Source organism: Patagioenas fasciata, chromosome 4 (genome assembly GCF_037038585.1).
Source record: "Patagioenas fasciata isolate bPatFas1 chromosome 4, bPatFas1.hap1, whole genome shotgun sequence".
NCBI classification, from domain to species: Eukaryota; Metazoa; Chordata; class Aves; order Columbiformes; family Columbidae; genus Patagioenas; species Patagioenas fasciata.
Window position 1 is genome coordinate 69,553,937 of NC_092523.1, and position 20,174 is coordinate 69,574,110.

A 20,174-nucleotide genomic window follows, 5' to 3' on the forward strand; every position below is an offset into this window, starting at 1 on the left:
TAGGTGGGTCCTAGACTAAGACGGTTGATTGAACTACAGCAGGCAGCCTCAACTTTTGTGGATTTACCCCTTTATTTAGAGGAAATAGGGATAAGGTCCTGTTTTCTATTTTTGAACAAAACACGACATTATAGTATGTTATCAGCTACTGGTGGCTAGGCTTTTGTGGACTATTTGTAGGTCTTTCACTGACAATGTTGACCATAGGTGTATCAGACAATTTTTAGGTCTCTGTTGATCTATGAAGACCAAATCCTTTATTATTTAGAAGTGGTATCATGATTTAAGAGCATTTTTAGTTTGGTGACTTTAGAAAACCAATTAGAAATACTTCTGTGCTTGAGTTCAAGTCCCATTAAAATAGTTTTAAAAATCCTTTTTGGATTTACTGCTGTAGCTTGAGGGTCTTAAGGAACACTGTCAAGCTACCTGGAAGATTTTGCTTAGTTGAGGTAGTATCAACTGTATAGAAATTTTCCTCCTTTAGTTTGTGATATGCAAAAGTATGTTTCATTTCCTCTTCCAGAAAGACATCCTCAGTTTTCCAACAATTTCCTGCCAGCAACAGTTAAGCCAGGCAGGTTGTCATGATGATTCTTGGAGTGGTTGGGTGATTGGAAAGGAGTCCCCTGTGAGCAGATTGGAAGTTTTATTGCAGATTGAATCCTGTGTAGATCTCCAGGTCTCATATGGAGTAAGTGATAAGGATATTTGTATGAATGTTTCCAAAATAGGGTTATCTGAGATAAAGAAAGTTGAGAAACCTTGTTCAATATGGGGGGGATTTTTTTTGTGGTGCTCCAGAAATGTACTTGCTGAGTCCTAGTTCTGTAGTGTAGAGAGGTAAACTGCAGTATCTTGCTAAATTTCTTTAGGAGCACATAAGCAGCTTGACACTACCATCCCATTTTCTTCCCTTGCTGTTATAGCTGGTGCAACTATCAGGGTTGGGGGGAGATACTTAAGCTACACAGTATATTTCTCATGCTTTCCAGTGCCACAGATTGGGGGATGCAGGAGGGAAAATCCCTCGTTGCTGTGGCTAGCAGAATTGCTTGGGCCTGCGGTGCAACATCTGTCTTAGTGACAACCATCTCTGATCCTGTCTGCTTGGATATCAGAACAGATTCACAGGCAGACCCAGGTGTAAACATTTTAGCTTGTATTTGTTGATATGTAATCTAATTAAGCTGATTTTTCTCATTCGATGATCATGCTTCAAAGTAGAAGGATGACTGAGGACTTCAGTGGACCGTTAGTGTAGAGACCACCCTTTGGAACATATCCCAAACTTCATTTCAATTCATTAATAGTTCAATATGGATGGTATTTACACGTGCTTTATACTGAAAATGTAGAGTTGCTGGTGTTGTGTAGCTGGGTGACTTTTGGTTGTGGGTTTTTTTTGTTTGTGTGTTTGTCTTTTATTTAACTACCAAGATTATCTTGTACTGGCTTTGAGTATGAGAAATATATTTGCAAGACAAGACCTGGTCTTTTTGTTTGTTTGTTTTAAATATTAAGTTTGGGATTCACTGCCGGTACTCAAAGATCAGTTGCTTATTTAGGAAACTCACCTATCTATGCACACAGTGAAAAAAGGAATGATAAATGTCACCAGTCTAGTTCATGTTAAGTACACATCCATGTATTTGATGCAGCATTATTTCTTTATGACGTGAAAAAAGCAATAGAAAATACAGTGTGTATTAAAGGGATTTATTGTAATCTTTTATCAATAGTTTCCTTACATGTTAAGTCTTTGTGGATTGGCAGAGACTGAGAAAGCACAGCAGAGATGATAGTGTGTCATTGAAGTGAATATAAATTTTTCCTATGTAATTTAAAGATCAGGCCAATGAAGAGGAATGGATGAAAAGATTGATAGTATAATTTATGGTTTATAGAATAGGATCTTGATTGCTTTTCTTTTCAACCCAATTCCAGATCTGATAGAAATCTTCATAGGACCTGCATGGTGGGCTTCTCTAACCCATGCTTTGGTACCTTAATCATAAAGCTGTTAGCTTGAGTTTAGTTACTCAGAGATGTTAGACTGCAATGTTAACCATTTTCACTCGAAGTAAGGTTCTGCTTTGTGGATTACATATCTAGAACTGGAAGATTGTTACAGTATGATCAATGGAGCACTTCTGCTAGGCAGGTGGCTTTTCAGGAGGTGAATATGCTGTTAATGTGTATTTTTGTGTGAATTTGGAGCTTGCTTTTATGGTTTGGTTGCACTCATTCTGCCCACGTTCCTAATGGAAACAATGGTTCCAGTAACAAGCAGGTGTTACTTGCCAAGATGACAGTCACAGAACCACAGAATGGTGAGGCTGGAAGGGGTGTCTGGAGATCACCTGGTCCAACCCCCCTGCTTAAGTAGGGCCACCTACTGCTGGCTGCCCAGGGCCACATCTAGATAACTTTTGAACATCTACGTCTTTGAGGATGGAGGCTTCACAGTCTCTTTAAGAAACCTGCTGCAGTGCTCAGTTTTTGATAATATTGTTTCCAGGTGCATTTAAAATGTGTAGGTTTGACACTCTTCATTGTTGTTAATCTGTGTGTTTGAAAGTAAAACAACTTTTTAAATGTCACTTTTTCATGACACATCCCATGTAAGATATGATGTCTTTCTTTGGAAGAACAGTAATAATTTTTGAAGACTTTCATTTGTTTTCAAAACTACAGTAGTTTGTTTTTATCTGAGAACAACATGCTGTCATCAGCTATTATTGTAATGGAATACATATTTTCTTTTCTTTCTAGTGGTATCCTAAAAATTTAGGTAATTTCAGCACTCATACTTAAGACATACGATATTGCATCTATCAGAAACAAATGCAGCAAGAATGTGAGCAATATAAATAAAAAGCCAGGAAGACAATCTAATTTTGATCTTGCAGAGCTGAAATCCCTAGCTTTTAGGAAATACCTACTCTGGATACTTCTTGGTGAGAGATGAAAAAGAAAATATGTTCATTATATAAATAAATCACATGGAATAACAGTAAAACCATATGACCATTTTGCATGGCTCTCTGTCTTCTCTACCATTGGAGATTCAAGTCATCTATTATTTAAAACAAGCCATTTTGAACATGGCAAAAGGGCAGCTGTATTTTTTCAGCAGTATCTCTTTGTGTTTCAAGGGGGAAAGAATGACTTGGTTAAAATTAGGTTTCTATTCTACTTTCATTTTCTCAGTGTAAGCCAGAATTGTGTCACAGTCATTCTGTGGATCTGTAATGATATCCAAAAGCTCCTGATGTAGAGATGGCATACCTTGTGTGTGCAATTCTTTCTTCAAAATAGTGCCTAGCAGAGAAAAATTGGGCAATTTATTTGATCAAGTGTTACGACTATTAGTAAATGTTCTTTGGAAACATTGATTCTACCACTATTGATGTTCCAGAGTGGAAAGAATAGGATGTCTCATTCATTGGTTAAATTTGTCATGATTATATCTGCAGTCCATTCTATAGGGCAGTTTTAAAGTGGTTTCTTCACTTAGTGGACAAAACCTTAACATGTTTGTTTCCCCTACTAAATAATTAACAACCCTTCAGCTACCTGGTATACTAATTTGTTTACTGAAATAATATCCTGATAAAATTTCAGCCAAGCATAGTTTAAGACTGACTACTACTAATTGAGGCTATGTATTAAATTTCCTTTAAAGGGGCATATGTGAAAGATATTCAAGTGAACTGTAAAATAGGATATATGGAATTGATAAAAGCAGGCATATTGGTCCTTAATCTGAAGATGGATCTCCATCCAAGGACAAGATGGATTTTGACCTTGCTACATGAATTAAAAATAAAAAAGGGCAAAACCCAACCAAACAAAAACCCCAACTAACTAAACAGAAAAAAAATCCCCAAACAAACAACAAAACCAAAACAAATAAACCCCAAACAAACCAAAAACAAAACCAAAAGAACCCACAGAAGGTTTGAAAAATAAACGAGGAATATAGTTTCAAAATGTGTTTTATAAGTTTCTGGGATATTTAGGATTGGTGTGGGGCAGTAAGAGTTAACAATAATGAAAGCATACCTACTGAATTTGGAATTTGTATGAAAAATAAAAGTTATATTTGGTGATAAAGAAACAAAAAGAAGATTTAGTGATGAGTGGTGGGATGGGAATGGGGACAGAAATGATAATTCAGATTGGGTTTGGAAGCTGACTGAGCAACTGGTGAGATTATAGAAGAGAGAAGCAGCAAGTGTAGCGGAAAAGTTGAATTCAGATATGGACATATTCTATTTGTGATGGTTGTCAGTTAAGGTTGAGATATTTCTGGAGATGTGAAACTAGGAAGAAATAGATGGATTTAGGAACTGGTCGTAGAAGGTGAATCACATCTGCTAGGGAGAGAATATCATGAGCAAAGCACAAGTGAGCCTAGAAAATATCAAGTATGAAAAAAGAAAGTGAAGGGTGAAGAACCATCAAGGCAAAGACCACTAAATGATCACGGGTAATTGCAGGAATACGAAAACTCACAAATGAGTCTAAACTCTTTGGTGTTGGAACCAAATGATGGTTGGAATAGCACAAGATTAGAGAATGCCCTATCTCTGTTGTTCTGAACAAAGTTACTGTTGACCTTGTCTCTTGTGACAGCACAAGAGAAATGGAAATTGAGGATTGAGTTAGAGAACATGTATAGGCTACAGAAGAAAATGGTACACTCTTGGACAGTGTGTTGGAGGAGGAAGATGGAGCAATAAAAGTAGGTTGTGAGGAAAAGGAATTTGGAGAAAGTGATGAGAAACAGACTGAATGATCAAAGATAGAAAAGTATGAGAAGAATTAGGTAGACTGTAGGAGTAAAATGCTGGCACCAGAACAAGTTAAGGAAGAGAACTCAGAAGGGAAAGCTGGAAAAGGGGTAGTAGGATTGGAACGGGGAAGGACCTCACAAGTTGCCTCCATTTCTGGTGAGATCAGAAGGAAAAACAGGACTTGAAGGAAAAAAGAGAGAGGAAAGAACATAAGCACCAGTGACCATACTGTCAGATTAGAGAGACCCAGGAGCCAGTCATAATGCTTGTTTGCTAAAGGAAAGACTAAGAAAAGAGAGGAGGAGCTTAACAGGGGAAGCTGACACCAGTTGCTGGATTTAAGTTGCCCCTCTGTTCTGAAGTCAATAAAGGTACTTATAGAAAAAGATGAATATACCACAGTTCCCTGTAACCATTGAATGCAAGATTCACTCTCAGAGCACAAGCATGCCTTAGTGTTTTACATGTTTGTATGTATTTAGTAAACAATTTTAATTGTGCTTATATGTTTCAGGTTCGTGGGAGTAAAGGTGAAGTCCTTTATATCTTGGATGCAAGCAATCCACGCCATTCTAATTGGCTGCGTTTTGTCCATGAGGCTCCATCACAGGAACAGAAGAACCTGGCAGCTATCCAGGTAGATTTGGTGGATTCCTACTGTTTACTTCCTGTCACTAATTTACTAATTTGATCTCCTCTTTGGTCTTTATCTCTCGTAATAAAATTGCAAGAAATTCTTGTATATCTGTGCTTAAATATAGTGCCATAAGTAAAAAATTGATAGGATGAAAGATCAGAGAGGTCCTTAGGTAGAATCTGATATTCTTTGAAGGGTTTATATTAATCCACTGTAATAGAATTGCACTAGATCACTTGTGTGAACTATTTATCCTACCTTAAAGTAATATGAACAGTTTACATTGGGGAGGGAGAGAAGAAAAAAAGAAGTAATTTCCAGACTAGTTAACTCACTACTTTAACAAAGTTTAATTTTCTTACTGCAGTGAGCTTTTACCTGAATGCAGTTGTTTTCTTGTCAATGTGGAAATTAAAAAGACAGCTAGGTAACTATATACCTGGCTGAATCAGGACTAATGATTGAGAGGCCTAGATGTGTTTTATGCCAAACTTGAGTATGGACTTAGATGTAACGAAAGCAGAATCATGCATTTGTTTAATATTTTAAAATTAAATATAAAAACGTGACAGGTTTGAAAGCAAGCATGGTGCTTAAAATATTACAGGAGAAAACAGAGAATTGAAGGATCTAATTATCTCATAGGATGATTGGGCAGTGCTTGAGGATGAGTTAATAAAAAAGATAATTTCATTTCTCTAGTCTTGGCTGTGGATCTGAATTTATCGAGCTTATTTTTCCATTTTTTTTATTTACCGTTTGCAACATTTTGTGGTAATGAGTTCCACTGTTTTAATTACACATTATGTTGAAACATGCTTCTGTTTTTCTTCTAGAAATTTGTTGACTTGATTCCCTAGTCCTCGTATAACAGCGAATAGTTGATTTTATAGAACTCTATTGTATCCTTTCCCTCTTATCTGACAACTCGTTTCTCAAGCTGGAGACTCTTGGTCTGTTCAATCTCTAATTTTTGGAACCATTCTGTGATTTAGCAGAATATAAGTGTGGTATTTTTTTAGTTACAGCTGTTGTTCTTCTGGAGATTATGAAAGAAATGAACTATCAAACTATCAGCTCAGATTTACAGTAAAATCATTTCCAGTTGCACATAAGTAAGAATTACATAGCTGTGCTATATTTTTTGTTCGAAATGTATGTTTTCTAAAATGCTGTTTCAGGCCAACCCAAGCTATTTGCTACTGTAGCCCAAATTTGTCTTTTTTTTTTTTTTTTTTTAATTAGAAAAGGGAAATACTCGGAAAAGGAGAATTATTTATCAGTATTTCTTAAAATTATTATTATTATGCTTTTTCATCATGAAATGACCTTTTTCTAGTATTTACCTGCAGATCCTTAAGGAAAAAAATTCAAAACTAAGCAAAGAAATTTTAAAATATTTTTCCTCATCAAGAAAACAAAGTTCATTTCTGATGAAATAGAAGAGGAAAAGGATACTAAGTAGCAAAAGAATACTAGTAAAACTCTAGCATGTAGTTGGTGAAAGATGCATTGCTGCTGTTCTCCCCCTCCATTCCTTCCATTCTATTTTTACTAGGGGCACTCAAAACTAGTAATTTTAATTTCTGTGTTGACAACCTATCCAACTACTTAGATTTCCTACCCACCAGAGGGGCTCTTTGCTTATTTGGATCTGAATCAAGCACTGCCCTGTGAGATTGCTGCTGTCAGCTCCCCTGCAGACCTGGTACCAGCCTTCTCCTTCGTGTCCCAGTTGTGAGCTTTTCTGGGAGTTCCATTCCGCTGTTGTATCTCCTACTACACCTCTTCTGCCTGGCCTTTCTGCCCACATCACAGCAGTTGAATGTTACTGTCAGCAGTGGTAACACATTGAGAAACCTGACCGGTTATCTGCCAGGCTTCTCTTGATTTGCACCTTCTACTTTCCAAAGTTCTGGTTAAATGAATGTCAGTCTGTGGTGTACATTTGCAACTCTTTTTCCAGGTGGATCTCATGAGCAAATGCGAATTCAAGGATGATCTGTAGAAACTGAACACCTACTGCTTTCTTAAAGACCAATCTGTTTTTCTCCAAATTAAACCTCATTAGTCTCTGACATTCCATCACATATTGCTGGCTGAGCAGGACTGTGATTTTCGCTGGTCATATTGTTTCCTTGGACCTTGTTGCTGTTCCTGTTTTAGGTCTTCAACATCCAGGCTACAGCTGAATTTTGACTAACGTATAAGAAAGAGCATTCACTATTCATTCAATGAGCAAAAGCTCTTGTCAGAACTGACCTGAATGACTGCTTTATTATGCTTTTCCTGATGTCTGTGACAAGTCAATAGTTAACTTAGTATGACCACTGCCTATGCAATTATTTCTGTATGTTTTCCTTCTGTCTTTGCCTCCCAGTTATACCAAGGCTTTGCATATTAAGATCTATCAAAAGATTTGTTGTCCTGCTTATAGTACAAAATATAAAAGGTTCTCATACGTGAGGAGTCCTAGGCATTGGTCAGTGATGAGCATGCCACCAATGCATAGGCAGTGTGATAGCAAATTACAGTCAATGTTAGCAAATGCGAAGAAAGATGCACAAGAGGGAGCAGTGTGAATCATTAATGTTCATTACTATATTTTAAATAAAACACTCAGTAAAATAATATGAAGTCCTGAATAGAAGTTTTAATGGAATATCCAATGTGTACCAGTGCCTGCTTGCCACCAAGATGATAGAATGATGTTTTACAAAGAGGGAAAATTTATGAATTACATCAGTAGAGTTGTTTTAGCCTCATTATCATTACTCAAGTTATGCGGCTGTGAGAAAAAAAAAGTTTAATTGCTGAACAAGTACCTAAAATTATTTCAAAAATAGAAGAATTCATAACACAGATTATGACATCAAACAAAAATATCCTAATCTTAAACCAACTGCATGATTGCATATTAAATAATAAAGTAGAATATGTCTGTATAGTTGTAGAAAGGACTAATTCATGAACTAAAAGGAGAAAATAGAATGTTTAGAAATGGTTAGAGACTTTGAGTTCTAACCAGCACAATAGAATTACCCTTGTAAAATGTAAATTTTCTCCAGATATGTATTTTATGAAGATTTTTTTGGGGGGTTGTTTGACTTTTTGATCAAGTGTGAATTTTTATCTCTCGGTTCTACTGCCTACTTTTAAAAGTGAGCAGTGAGTCTCATAAGCTAAAACATTAATGATACTAACCTATAAAATGTAAAAATAAAGTAAACCGCAGTTGTGAAACGGGGCCTACTCTTACTTATGCTATGTCTGTTTTACATATGCTGAAGAATTTAATGCTGGTGGCATTCTTCACAGCTGCCCCTCTGCAGTTTTCTAGGAGACTTTGTTCAAACTAACAAAACTGTGAACGGAAAATAAATTATTTCCTCATTTATTCCCACTAATACTAATTTCCACTAATTCTCTCTCCCACTAGTTTTCTTTCCAGTATCCAACAGAAGCTTTTTTATTTACTCTGAGAACACTTCCAACCCTAATGGTGTCACTCTAGCAGTGATAAGTGTTATAATCTCATATCTGAAATGAAGTGATCAATAAGCAGCAAAAGGTAAACTGATTAGTGCTCAATATTAAAAGAAGATGAAGTGAATGCTTCTGCCCATTTATACAAACAAAGTAAACCACATCCTGGGTTGATTGCAAAATAAGATGAACTAATCATAGATTAATTGTACACAATTATGGTGTTTAGACTCTGCAAAATTATTCCTTTGGTGAAAAAGCGACTTAGAGCGCATGGGAGTTTTTAAAATAAGTTTGAGGGGGTGGTGGTGGTTCTTTGTTTGCTTGGTTTTTTTAATGGGGGGGGGGTGTGTGTGTGCTTGGTGGTGGGTTATATTATTATTATTTATTATTATTATTATTATTATTATTATTATTATTATTATTATTATTATTATTATTATTATTATTATTATTATTATTATTATTATTATTATTATTATTATTATTATTATTTTTCCAGTAATACTACATATCAGTAGAACTCTGGTTCTGGTTGCAGCTCTTGGCGTTGGTGTGGGGACCATCCTGGGCAGTGAGTTCTGCCCCATTCCTCGGGGGAGCTGTGGTCTTTGGGTCATCTTTGATTGGGAATGTACAGGAAACATTATTAACAGCTGTGCTCTGAGTAATATCACTGTGTGACTTCTAGAGAAGGATAGAAAAAGTTGGAGGGTACCTGTTTGTGTACCAATTGTTTTTCTGAACATTTTGAATAGCTGAATTGCTGGAGGCTTCTCTAACTTATTTCAAGTAGTAAATGAATGAGTTAATCCTCTACTATGTTTAAAGCAGCTTTAGAATTACAACTTTTGCAATAACAGAAACCATGTGAACTGTAATCTGTTTTGCTCTGGGCTTTCCCTAGTTATTTACTTATAAATATGACTTCTGACATGTAGCTGAACTGCATTGTAATCATCATAATCAAAAGGAAATGGCTTCCATCAAAAATAGCCCAAATCCCACAGTTTTTTTGTTTGTTTGTTTGTTTTTCAGTTTTCAGACTAGTAGAGAATGATATTTTCAGTTTTCTTTTATCCAGAATGGATAAGTTTATCTGTTTGTCAGTTGTAATTTTATTAAACACTCTTTGCTGGAGATTACTATGCAAAACAGATCCTGTTATTAACATTGGAACTGTTTGATATACAGAATTGCAGCCAGCTAGAGCTTTAACTTAAAATATTTTTTCCATTAGCAGGCAAACACTGATATGGTCTGCTATAGCTTAGAAAACAGTGAGTTAGAATAATGAATAGCAAAAACAGTAGAGGTGAAGGAGGATATTTAGTGTGAAGTGGTAGAGTGGTTTAAAATCATATTTCACAAATGTGTGTTTGTTAGCATGACATAATTCAGTGATGTCTTGATTTATCTTGAGGTAAAAAACCTCTGTGCAGTAACAGTGAATGTTTTCAGATGTAGTTTAGTATGTAAGAGACAGTGCTATAAGAAGTGCAGTAAAACTAGACTATCTAAAAGACAAGAGTGAGGGGAGGAGACACAAGACAAGCAAGCACAAACTCTGTTAGGCTGCTTAGTAAATTTTCCTGTTGTAGTGCAATTCTGTGACTATTTGAAACTTACTGGTGGCTTGAGTGCTACTAAGGAAAGATTAATTTATTATGCAATGTAAGAAGTAACACACACATAGTTCTTGGCTTCTTGTATGGTCAGAGGGAGAATTATAAATCTACTTAATTCTTGATTTTTTGGTGGGAAGAAGGAATTTTTAAATTTCAGTATTTTCAGAATTTTTAAATTTCAGGGTCATATACCTTTATCTGTCATTGCATGCATACTAGTGCTGCTCAGATATTCTGTTATTCAATAATTTAAAGTGAGAAGTTTCTGAAGAGTGAAATACGTGGGTTTTTTTCTGTGAGATTCCTTAAACTATACCTGTTACCTTTTTGATATTTGCACGAAGAACTTCAGTAATATCAAGCAACTGTGACTGTAAAAATCATTTTGACCCTTATCAACACTGAGATTACAGAATCTCTTTTAAATTTTAATGTAGCTCATTTCTGATTTTAGGCGCTCTTAATACTAAAGCGGGGCACAGCGTGGTTTGAAAAAGATCCACCATTCTTACCTCTCTGTGGATTTCTAAGAGGCTCTCTTCCCAAGTTTTGCTCTCCCTAAGTGCTTTATCCTGCTGAAATATTGTGCTATGAGGTAAATTTCGGAATATGACATTTGTCATGAACACCACAATTTTTTCTTAAATGGGAAAGAGTAAGTGTTTTAGTATTATAAGATAAACAGCTTTTAAAGTAAATGTAGTTGTCATCTACATGTGCTATTTTGGATGAGGAACCTGGTGGGAGAGAGGCATATGAAGGGAGGAAGGAAATCCCTGCAGGAATCAAACTCGTGTTGCTTCAGGGCATTGAGCTGCAGGATTGTCTGGGAGTGTAGGCAGTTGTAAGAAAGACAGCGATAAGGAAGAGTAATGTGTTGGAGTACGTAAAGGAAGATGTGTGTGCTCATGTTACTTGTCAAGACAAAAGGGTGTTTACTTTTTTTCCAAAGAAGCCAGGGCCTTCAAGAGGCTGCGTTATTGGTCATCCAAAGCATCCTGGTGATTAGATCCTCCTCATGCTTGCAAATTACTCTGGCACTGGCTACTTCCATTTGCACCTTCAAATATTCCTGTTTGCTGTGGGGAATGATCTTGTTATATTTGATATCAACAGAAGAATTTTCACTGGATTTGGAAGGTTTTAAATCTAAGTTGCTTATTCAAAAACTTGCTAAACAGCACCTGGAGGTGTTGAGCAACATCAGGTGTGTGGACTTTGCAAGTTAACAGAGAATACTTGGCATCTCTTAGAGCATATCATGTCGTACAGGATGGTTCACTGTTGTTTAAAGCTTGTTCAGTTGCTGACTTCAATGGTTACTTGTGGCAGCGAAAGTCACATATGTGAGCTTCTGTATATGTTTTAAGTTCTACTAAGCCAGCATTTCCTGAAGCAGTGAAATGCCACTTTAGTTAAAGATAGATTCAGAGTGGAACACTAAATCTGGACATCTGTAAACTTCGAGAGAAATTAGGATTTAGATCCAAAGTGGAAGCTAATGCCTATGGCTTGGGCTTCCTCCTCTTTTTGAGTTGAAAAAGGGAAAGAAATCAAAATTAAGCTTTCTTGAAAAGCATAAAAAGTGCAGGGTCACTCTTGAGAGGTTTTGAAAATTAAGAATGGAAGGAGAATTGGTATCACTGCTAGAGTGCTTAACATCTTCTGCAACAGATACATGCTGAAAGCAGTATTCTCTAGCTAGAACTGTACAAGGGTGTCATGGACTAGTTGAAGAGAGCATAGATGAGAAGAGGAATGTTCTGGATGATGGGGCAGGGTGTATCTTCAACAAGTTTGCTGATGACACAAAACTGGTAAGAGTGGCTGATAAATTAGGTGGCTGTGCTGCCATTCAGAGGGACCTTGAGAAGTAATGGGGAAAAATGGACCAACAGTAACCTCACGCAGCTTGTCAAAGGGATGTGAAGTATCCTGCACCTGGGGAGGAGTAACCTCATGTACCTTTTTTACATGCTGAGGCTCAACCAGCTGGAAAGCATATTTGCAGAAAGGGATCTGGGGGTTTTGGTGCCCAGTACCAGCATGAGAGGAAATGGGCACAAATTAAAACTCAGGAGGTCCCCTCTGAATGTCAAAACCCATTTTTTTAACTGTGAGGTTGACTGAGTACTGGCACAGGTTCCTCATAGAGGTTGTGGATGCACCTTCTTTAAAGATCTTCAAAAGTTGTCTGGACACAGTCCTGGGCAACCTGCTGTGGTGGTCCTGCTTTGTGCAGGGCAGTTGGATGACGTGACCTTTAGAGGTTCCTTCATTTTGAGAGAAAGGTATACCTGAGGCAGGGAAACTTGTATACTTCCACTGTAAAACCTCTATAAAAAGAAGGATGTAAACACATTGCTCAAATCTGAGCAAATAATTTTTTGTAATTGATGATTTGTATTTTCCACAGAGCCTCTAGAGGAGGCTTTCAAGTGTAAGTTGCAGTGTCTCAGTTCAGCATCCCATAGATTCATTAATATCTGCCAGTACTGGAAAGGGTGCTATACTGGGCATGTACAGAGCACGTGCCATTAAAATGTGCTATCAACCTTCCCGAGGCAGGGGAAAAAAAAAAAAAGTGTTTTACTTTTCATAACAAAAACTTTCAGCAAGAAAAAGAATAAAAAGTTTTGGTGCTTCTCTATAGAGCCACCAGAATTGTGATCTTGCTGGAATTAGTGTTTTGTATTCCCTGCAGAGAAACAAGGATCTTTTTAAGCTGGAAGATCAGAAAATGTATACTAAATTGAAATGTGCAGTGAAGGGTGGGAGGAATCCTTTTTGACAGGGAAAAAAAAATTCTTCCAGCTCTCATTTAAATTGTAGTTGTACATATCATTCAAATTCTTGAGGAGTATAACTGCAAGATTTGGGTATGTAGTATCATTACTGCAGTAAAACATTATTCTGCAGATGGGAAACTAAAAGGAATGGATTATAATTTAATGCAAGATAATAACTGTAATCAAAGAATAATGAAGAAAAAAGTCTATCATAGTACAGAATATTCAGCTGGAAAAATATTCTAACCTTAGGAGCTATCACTAAAAACTTCAATATGCTGTAAGATGGCAGGGGAATTGTAGGAACTGCCATGCTAGTTTAGCCTTGTGCTCTGTTTAATCTCATGCTCATGTCTCAAAGGTTGTCACCTTAGCATGCGATATAGCACAATAAGAATAGATCAGTAGGTACAGCTGAGGCTTTGGTGTCTCCTTTGTGTCACTCAGGTGCTGTACTTTAGATTAGATACAGTTTGGGTCCCTGGGCTGAATGTCTCCACTACATGTGTGTTAAAGGTGGTGTGGTATTTTGTTGTTTTTGGAAGAGAAGTCTCTCCAGGATTCATCTGCTTCCTGACTGCTGAGAGGCACAAACACCATGCATGCCCAGGAGTAGCTGAAGTGGGACAGGAATAAGTACCTCAAACACTCAGACTTCTCTTTTTTTTTTTTTTTTTTAAATATGTGACCTAGTGTGAAAACGAGAAAAACCTCCCCCAGTATCTTTGTGTCATCCATTTCTCCATCTTTGCTGGAAAGGGGCAAGGGTCTCTTGGTCCCCAGCAGCACCTCTGGAAGGTTGTCTTGCTTCACCCACTTTCCTCCAGGGGCACCTGATCTACTCTCACTCTGATGAAGAAATCCTTACTTTGATCATGCCTTTCCTGGCACCACATGCCTTTTTCTGACCTTTCCTGTACCTGAATTTGTGGCTCGGTGTTCTCCTGCCACAGCTGCAAAAAAATCACCTCCACACATTTCCTGGATTGAGGTTTCTGTCCTCACAGGCCTTGCCAAGATTGGTTTTACTCTGGCAAACATAATACCCTGGAGCTGCAGGCAAAGATCAGGAAAGGCAGTATGCTTGTTTGGAGAGTTAGTAAAAGAGAACAGGCAGAACAAGTAGGCTGAAGAGCTGGCTTGATGCTGGGAAGTTGGGTGTAGAGGAAAACCAGGTTGTGCTTCAAGAGGAGTGGTTGTGGGCACAAGGGAAAGCTTGGTAAGGATTCTGAAGGCTGGGTCTGAGCCAACTGATTAAGCTCTGGAGTGTGGAAAAGCCCTACTTTCCCTCTGGCAACACAAGGTTATCTGCCACCTCCTCTTCCTCCTGTGCTTTCAGCTTTCAAGAGTGATGACACAACCATGTTGCAGTTTTGGATGAAAGTGCGATGAATGCTTCTTGGCCCACATTCCCTGCCTGCCTCCCCTCTTAAAAAGCACCCATGAAGGTGTGTGTGGCTGTATGAAAAAGCCAAGAATCTGAATGGGAGAGGTACCTGTAGTGGACTGAAAACAGGACAGCAAGAGCTGTTGAAACAGGGAAACTGTTTTTGCTGGGAGGGTTAATGTGGCTCACAGCTTAAAAGATGATGGTCAAGGCAGGGAATGAGAGAAGCAAAGTGGAGTAGTAAACCCGGAATAGGATGAAGGGAAGTTGTGATGCCATCATGACCAGCACTTTGAGTTTTCTCCAAAGGACCATTGTGGCCAGGTGCAGACGAATGTTGTTAACAAAACATTCAGCATGCCCTTAGCAGATGAGCAGTTGGAACAAGTGCAGATATGTCCTTCCTAAATAAGAGGACTATTAAAATAGTTCAAAATATTCAAAATATTTTTTTTACTACATTCACTGTATCTATGTCTTCATGCATATAGATAAATATGTTTCATGCAGGTGCTGGTGGGAGACACTTAAATTCCTCTGTGGTTTCTGGAGAACTTCCATTGGTTTGACTGGAAATGCTGCCTGAGGAGCTACTGCGGTGTGGGTATATCTGCATTAATTAGCACTTGGAGTACCTGACTATTAGCATTTATTTGGCTGGAAAAGCCAAACAAATTAGCCTTGGAGGATGAATGAGTTTGAGCTCGGTTTTGTTTTTGATTGGCACTGAAGTTAATTTCTTTTCAATGCAAATGCTGCCAAGATCACTCAAGCATTGAGAGTCCTTAGTATTTCTTCGATTAATCATCTTACTAACCAGAAGAGCACAAATGGGAAAGTATCTTTTTAGACACAAAGAACTATAAAATAAAACCCAGATGCACAGGAAGGAAGTACAGAGACAGTATTGACATGATCTTGCTTGTTGGGATTCATGCTTTTGGTCTGGGTTAACCTGAATAATTAGTTCTGGTTACCGTTCTTCTGGATTTGCTGTGTGATGTAAGATGTGTCATTTATGATCTAATTGAAAGGTGTACTATTTAGGTTGTGGTGTGTTTATTTTTTTGGCAAACCAGTAATAGGTATGTGCTTCATTTATAAGGTTGTCTTGCTTTTAGAATAAGGTTGTCCTAAACAGTGAAATATTTATTGGAGGTTGATCCCAGTGGTTTTATCCTGTCTAAGTGGAGATTGAATGTAGAAACCCCTTTTACTCATGTCACAGAGTACACGATTTGTTTCGTGTTTAGACTGTGGGTATCTGCAACTTGATAGAGGCATATGAAAACCAGCATCTTCTAGATGTATGCAGAAGTGAGGGTGGCATAGTGACATCTGGATTGCAGAACATAACTTGAAAAAAAAAAAAAAAAGGCATAATCTGCTTTGTTTTCAAATGCTGCTCTTGAGATAAGGACAGAGAAGTGGTGTGTCCTTGAAAGCAGCAGCTGTATCAAGTCTACTGAATTAAATAGGTTTCACTCCTGTGTGACAACATTTTGTGTAATGTATAACAGACCTTCTAAAGCTCAAGGAATAATAGATCCCCATTGACAGTTTAATCCTAGTATATTACAAAAATTAAAAAACATTATCTTATCCTTTTGCTATGAAGCTTGTTACAAAATATATGGCTAGATGTAGTATAAAGAAACTTCAGTTAACTTTTCTGGATGTTAATCAGATAAACGCTAAGATTTATGATAGAACTTGGAAGTCTTCATTGCGTAGAAATGAATCTCCTTTGGAGCTTCAGGTAGTACTTAATACAGTTGGTTCACATACAGCAAAAAAAAAAAAAAAAACAGCTTTGTATATCAGTGTAGGAGACAGCTGGTTTTCGCATAGCTCTCTCCTGCTCTGTGCCAATCTTGGTAACTCTAAGCAGCGTCAAAGACCAAAATTATTAGCCTATGTATGTATTTGGAAGCTTGTTTATTCATCGTGGAGAAGGTTTTGGAGCTTGTCGTTCTGTAGTTTTTCTCTCATGCAGAATCTAGGCTGGATCTTTGGCCTTGTCAGGGTCTGTGTATCTACACTGATGTAAACCAGCAGAGGGTTTTGATCTAGCGGTTTAAAGTGCATTTACAGATGTGCCTGCAAACTTGATAATGAAGATAACTGACCAGGCTTGAAAGCTGGCTTGTGAAGAAGGCTAGGAATCGAGAAAAGAGAGAAAAGTGTAACACTATGTGAACACACTCCTGAAAGCTGGATTATAATTCATGCAGCCAACAGCGGACAAAGCTAAAGCTGTACTGGTTATTTACATTTTGTTGTTTTTCTAAAACTTGAATGTTTCATTTACATACCCTGAAGCTCTCGTCAGGCAGAGTGTGGCAGGAGAAGAGGACTTCAGCATCACCTTCATCTTGATCTAGGCCACAGTGCAAATTGGAAAAGCCTCACAGGTGAGGCAGGGGCATGTTTTCAGAATGTAAGGACTTCATCCATGCAGCCACACTGGGAAAGAAGTCTCAGAAAGGCTGTTCCAGCATTGTGTTCACTGAGGAATGCAGCCAGACCATCCGTAGTTGAGGACCAAGATTAGTTCATGGTCCCATTTACGGTCTCTAGAATTTGCTTTTTCTGACACAGTTATTGCCTCTACTTACTGTTTGCAACAGGAAGGGGAAAATATATTCTATCTGGCTGTGGAAGATATTGAAACAGACACAGAACTTCTGATTGGATACTTAGACAGCGACATGGAAGAAGAGGAGGAGGAAGAAGAAGTAACTGTTATCCCAGAAGATGAAGACGGTGGCAATAAAGAAGTGCAACCAGCTGGTCAAAAAAGTGCAGGTGAGCAATATGTAAAAATAGGGTAACTTGAGAGCTTAAAAGTAGTAACAAAGGAGTAAGAGAAAACTAACTCTATAGGACTGGGGAACTGGAAGGCTCACGAGGTTTAGCCTGAACTCTTGTATTATTTTTATCTCTTTATTTTGGTTTGAGTTTCCTTTCTTTGCCTAGTAAGAAGCAGCCAGTCCTGTGCACTACTGAGTGAAAGAATGAACCATAAGAAGTTACCATTAATTTTTGAACTGAAGATGGAGTTGATTTCACTTGACTATGGTCTTATGAAAGCTAAGTTTTTTGTCTATAGAAGAGGGGTACTTTCCGTCTTACTTAGATAGAAGAGAAATAAACCTTTTCATAAAGCTGTTCAGCCAATCCTAAAGTAAGATGTCTAAGAAAAGGTAGGTGACTTGAGCTGTCTGTGGAATCCTCAGCATCATTTTCGAAGTAGAGACAACTTGAATGACTAATTTAGGTTAACAGTGGAAGTCACACCAAACTTAATCCTTTCCATCTGTCTTCAATAATGCTGATGGCAATCCACTCAGGGTAGGCTGTCTATAATCCACTGGGTGACAATGTGTTTTGTGAAATTTGTGATGCTGTTTTGCATAATCTTTTCCTGGCAGACAGTGTCTCTTAATGTAATCAGAATATGCCCTGAAAACTATTCCTTTACTGGTTTTGTCTCCAATCATGCAGATCCCCTCACCTGTAAAGAGGACCATGCATGCCCAAACTGTGAATCCAGTTTTGCCAGCCAGGAGATTTTGGCTGAACATCTTCAGACTTTGCACCAAAAACCCAGTGAGGAAAAGGAGTTTAAGTGCCGAAACTGTGGAAAGAAATTCCCTGTTAAACAAGCTCTACAAAGACAGTGAGTAGAAACAAGAGTGTTCTTTTCAGGGATCATTTAAATGAATTTAATTCAATCATTTACTTCTCTTGGCTTAATCACAATTTAAGCTTTAAATTGTATGTATTTGTAATTTTACCCTTTACATTAGTCTTTTAATAGACTAATTTTTTATATTTGTTGGAGACTTCAATTTGAATCACAAAAATATCTGTAATTTTTTAAGTTTTAAAATAGTACACTGTAGACTAGATCGGATGTGCTGTTTGGTGCAAACCCCTCCATCAGCAGACTATTTAGTAGTTTAAGAGATGTAATATTTTTTTTTGCTGTGAGTGTCATTACAGGATCAGCATAAGATTTAGAAGAAAGTGAATTATTATCTAGAACAACAAAAAAAAAAGGAAAAACAATGCTTCACATGTGCTCAATTAAATATTTATATGATAGGAAGAAAATAAGAACACAAAAGACATCAGATTTAGCAACACATCTTTACTGTCCTTGATAGTGTAAATATGCAGTTTTGTCACTGAAGTCATAACCTTACAATTACACTTTTTACAAAACCATAATTGATTTCTGTCTTTTGTTGCTTATATTTTTTTTTTTACTTGCAATTAAATGAATATATTACTTGTTATTATACATTTAATTACAGGTAGTACATTAGGTGCCTAAGAATAATTATAGATAGTACATTTAATCTGACTCTCTCGTATTGGAAAGAAACACACATTACACAGAATGTGCTTTAGGCTGCTCTTGTAATAAATTGATCTTTCTTACATCTAAATACTGTGAACATTCCTAGAACTGGTAGCTGTGTATGAGCTCTTTATACTTTCACGGAAATAAATAATATTATATAGCAGAGAGATATTTAGTGGAAGCAATTAAATGTTTTCTCTTGAATGTATACTTGTTTCTTCTAGTCTATAGCAGAAGTTGGATTTGTGCTGTGTAGCTAGTTAAGTATATTTTTATATCATGCAAAGTTAGATTAATCTATGTGAGGATACAGCAGTATGATCCTGAATCTTCCTGTTTATGCATTTGATTGGTCCCACTAAATTCCAGGAGACTTCACCTATCACCTACTTAAACCTTTTTAGAGCTGTACGAATGTTTTTAGCTACAGCAAGCCTGTGTAAGTTGTAGGATGTTACCCTTATTTTTTTTTTTTCTTTTTTTCTTTAGTGTACTTCAGTGCACAGAGAGTATCAGCCCAGGAGACTCTTCTAGAAGTTTTCAGTGCTCTGTTTGCAATACTTCCTTCAGCTCAGAATCGAGGTTTTGTGTCTGAGTTACTGGACTGCTGTCATATCATTGCTGGCCTCCCTTTGCATGTTAGCTTTCAAGCTGGTTAGTTTATGTGAATCCTAACAGTGAAAGAAGTCAAATGCTTTCATTCCTTTTTGCTGTAAGTAATGCATGAGATGGCCTTGGAACTCTGTAGTGCAGCATGCGTTAAGCTCAGAGTACTTGCTACATGTCTGACTTCTGTAGATACTGCTTCATGTGTTGGTGGTGTGTGTTTGTTTTTTCTTTGGTCATCCTGTATAGTTATGAACAACACAAGGAGGCATGCAGAGGGGATGCCAGATTCATATGCAAGGCAGATAGCTGCGGGAAGAGGTTCAAGAGTAAGGATGCCCTGAAAAAGCATAAAGAAAATGTTCATAGTGGTAAGAAAGAGTTTAACGTTTCTTCTGAAAACAAAAACCAAACCTAACATATTCTGAGGCTTAAACTTGCAAATCAGAGTAAACATTATATTTGGT

At 37.3% G+C, this 20,174-nt stretch overlaps 1 protein-coding gene across 7 annotated transcripts in view; it reads left to right on the forward strand.

Annotated features, from left to right (window-relative positions):
- Window positions 1-20,174, forward strand: part of PRDM5 (PR/SET domain 5) — an 84,446-nt gene that overhangs the window by 9,770 nt on the left and 54,502 nt on the right. For all 7 annotated transcript variants that reach the window (XM_071808096.1, XM_071808097.1, XM_071808098.1 and 4 more), the window contains exons 3-7: window positions 5,317-5,439; window positions 17,360-17,537; window positions 18,237-18,411; window positions 19,591-19,683; window positions 19,957-20,078. In XM_071808096.1, the coding sequence (XP_071664197.1) occupies window positions 5,317-5,439; window positions 17,360-17,537; window positions 18,237-18,411; window positions 19,591-19,683; window positions 19,957-20,078 (691 nt within the window). The remainder of the gene's footprint in view (window positions 1-5,316; window positions 5,440-17,359; window positions 17,538-18,236; window positions 18,412-19,590; window positions 19,684-19,956; window positions 20,079-20,174) is intronic.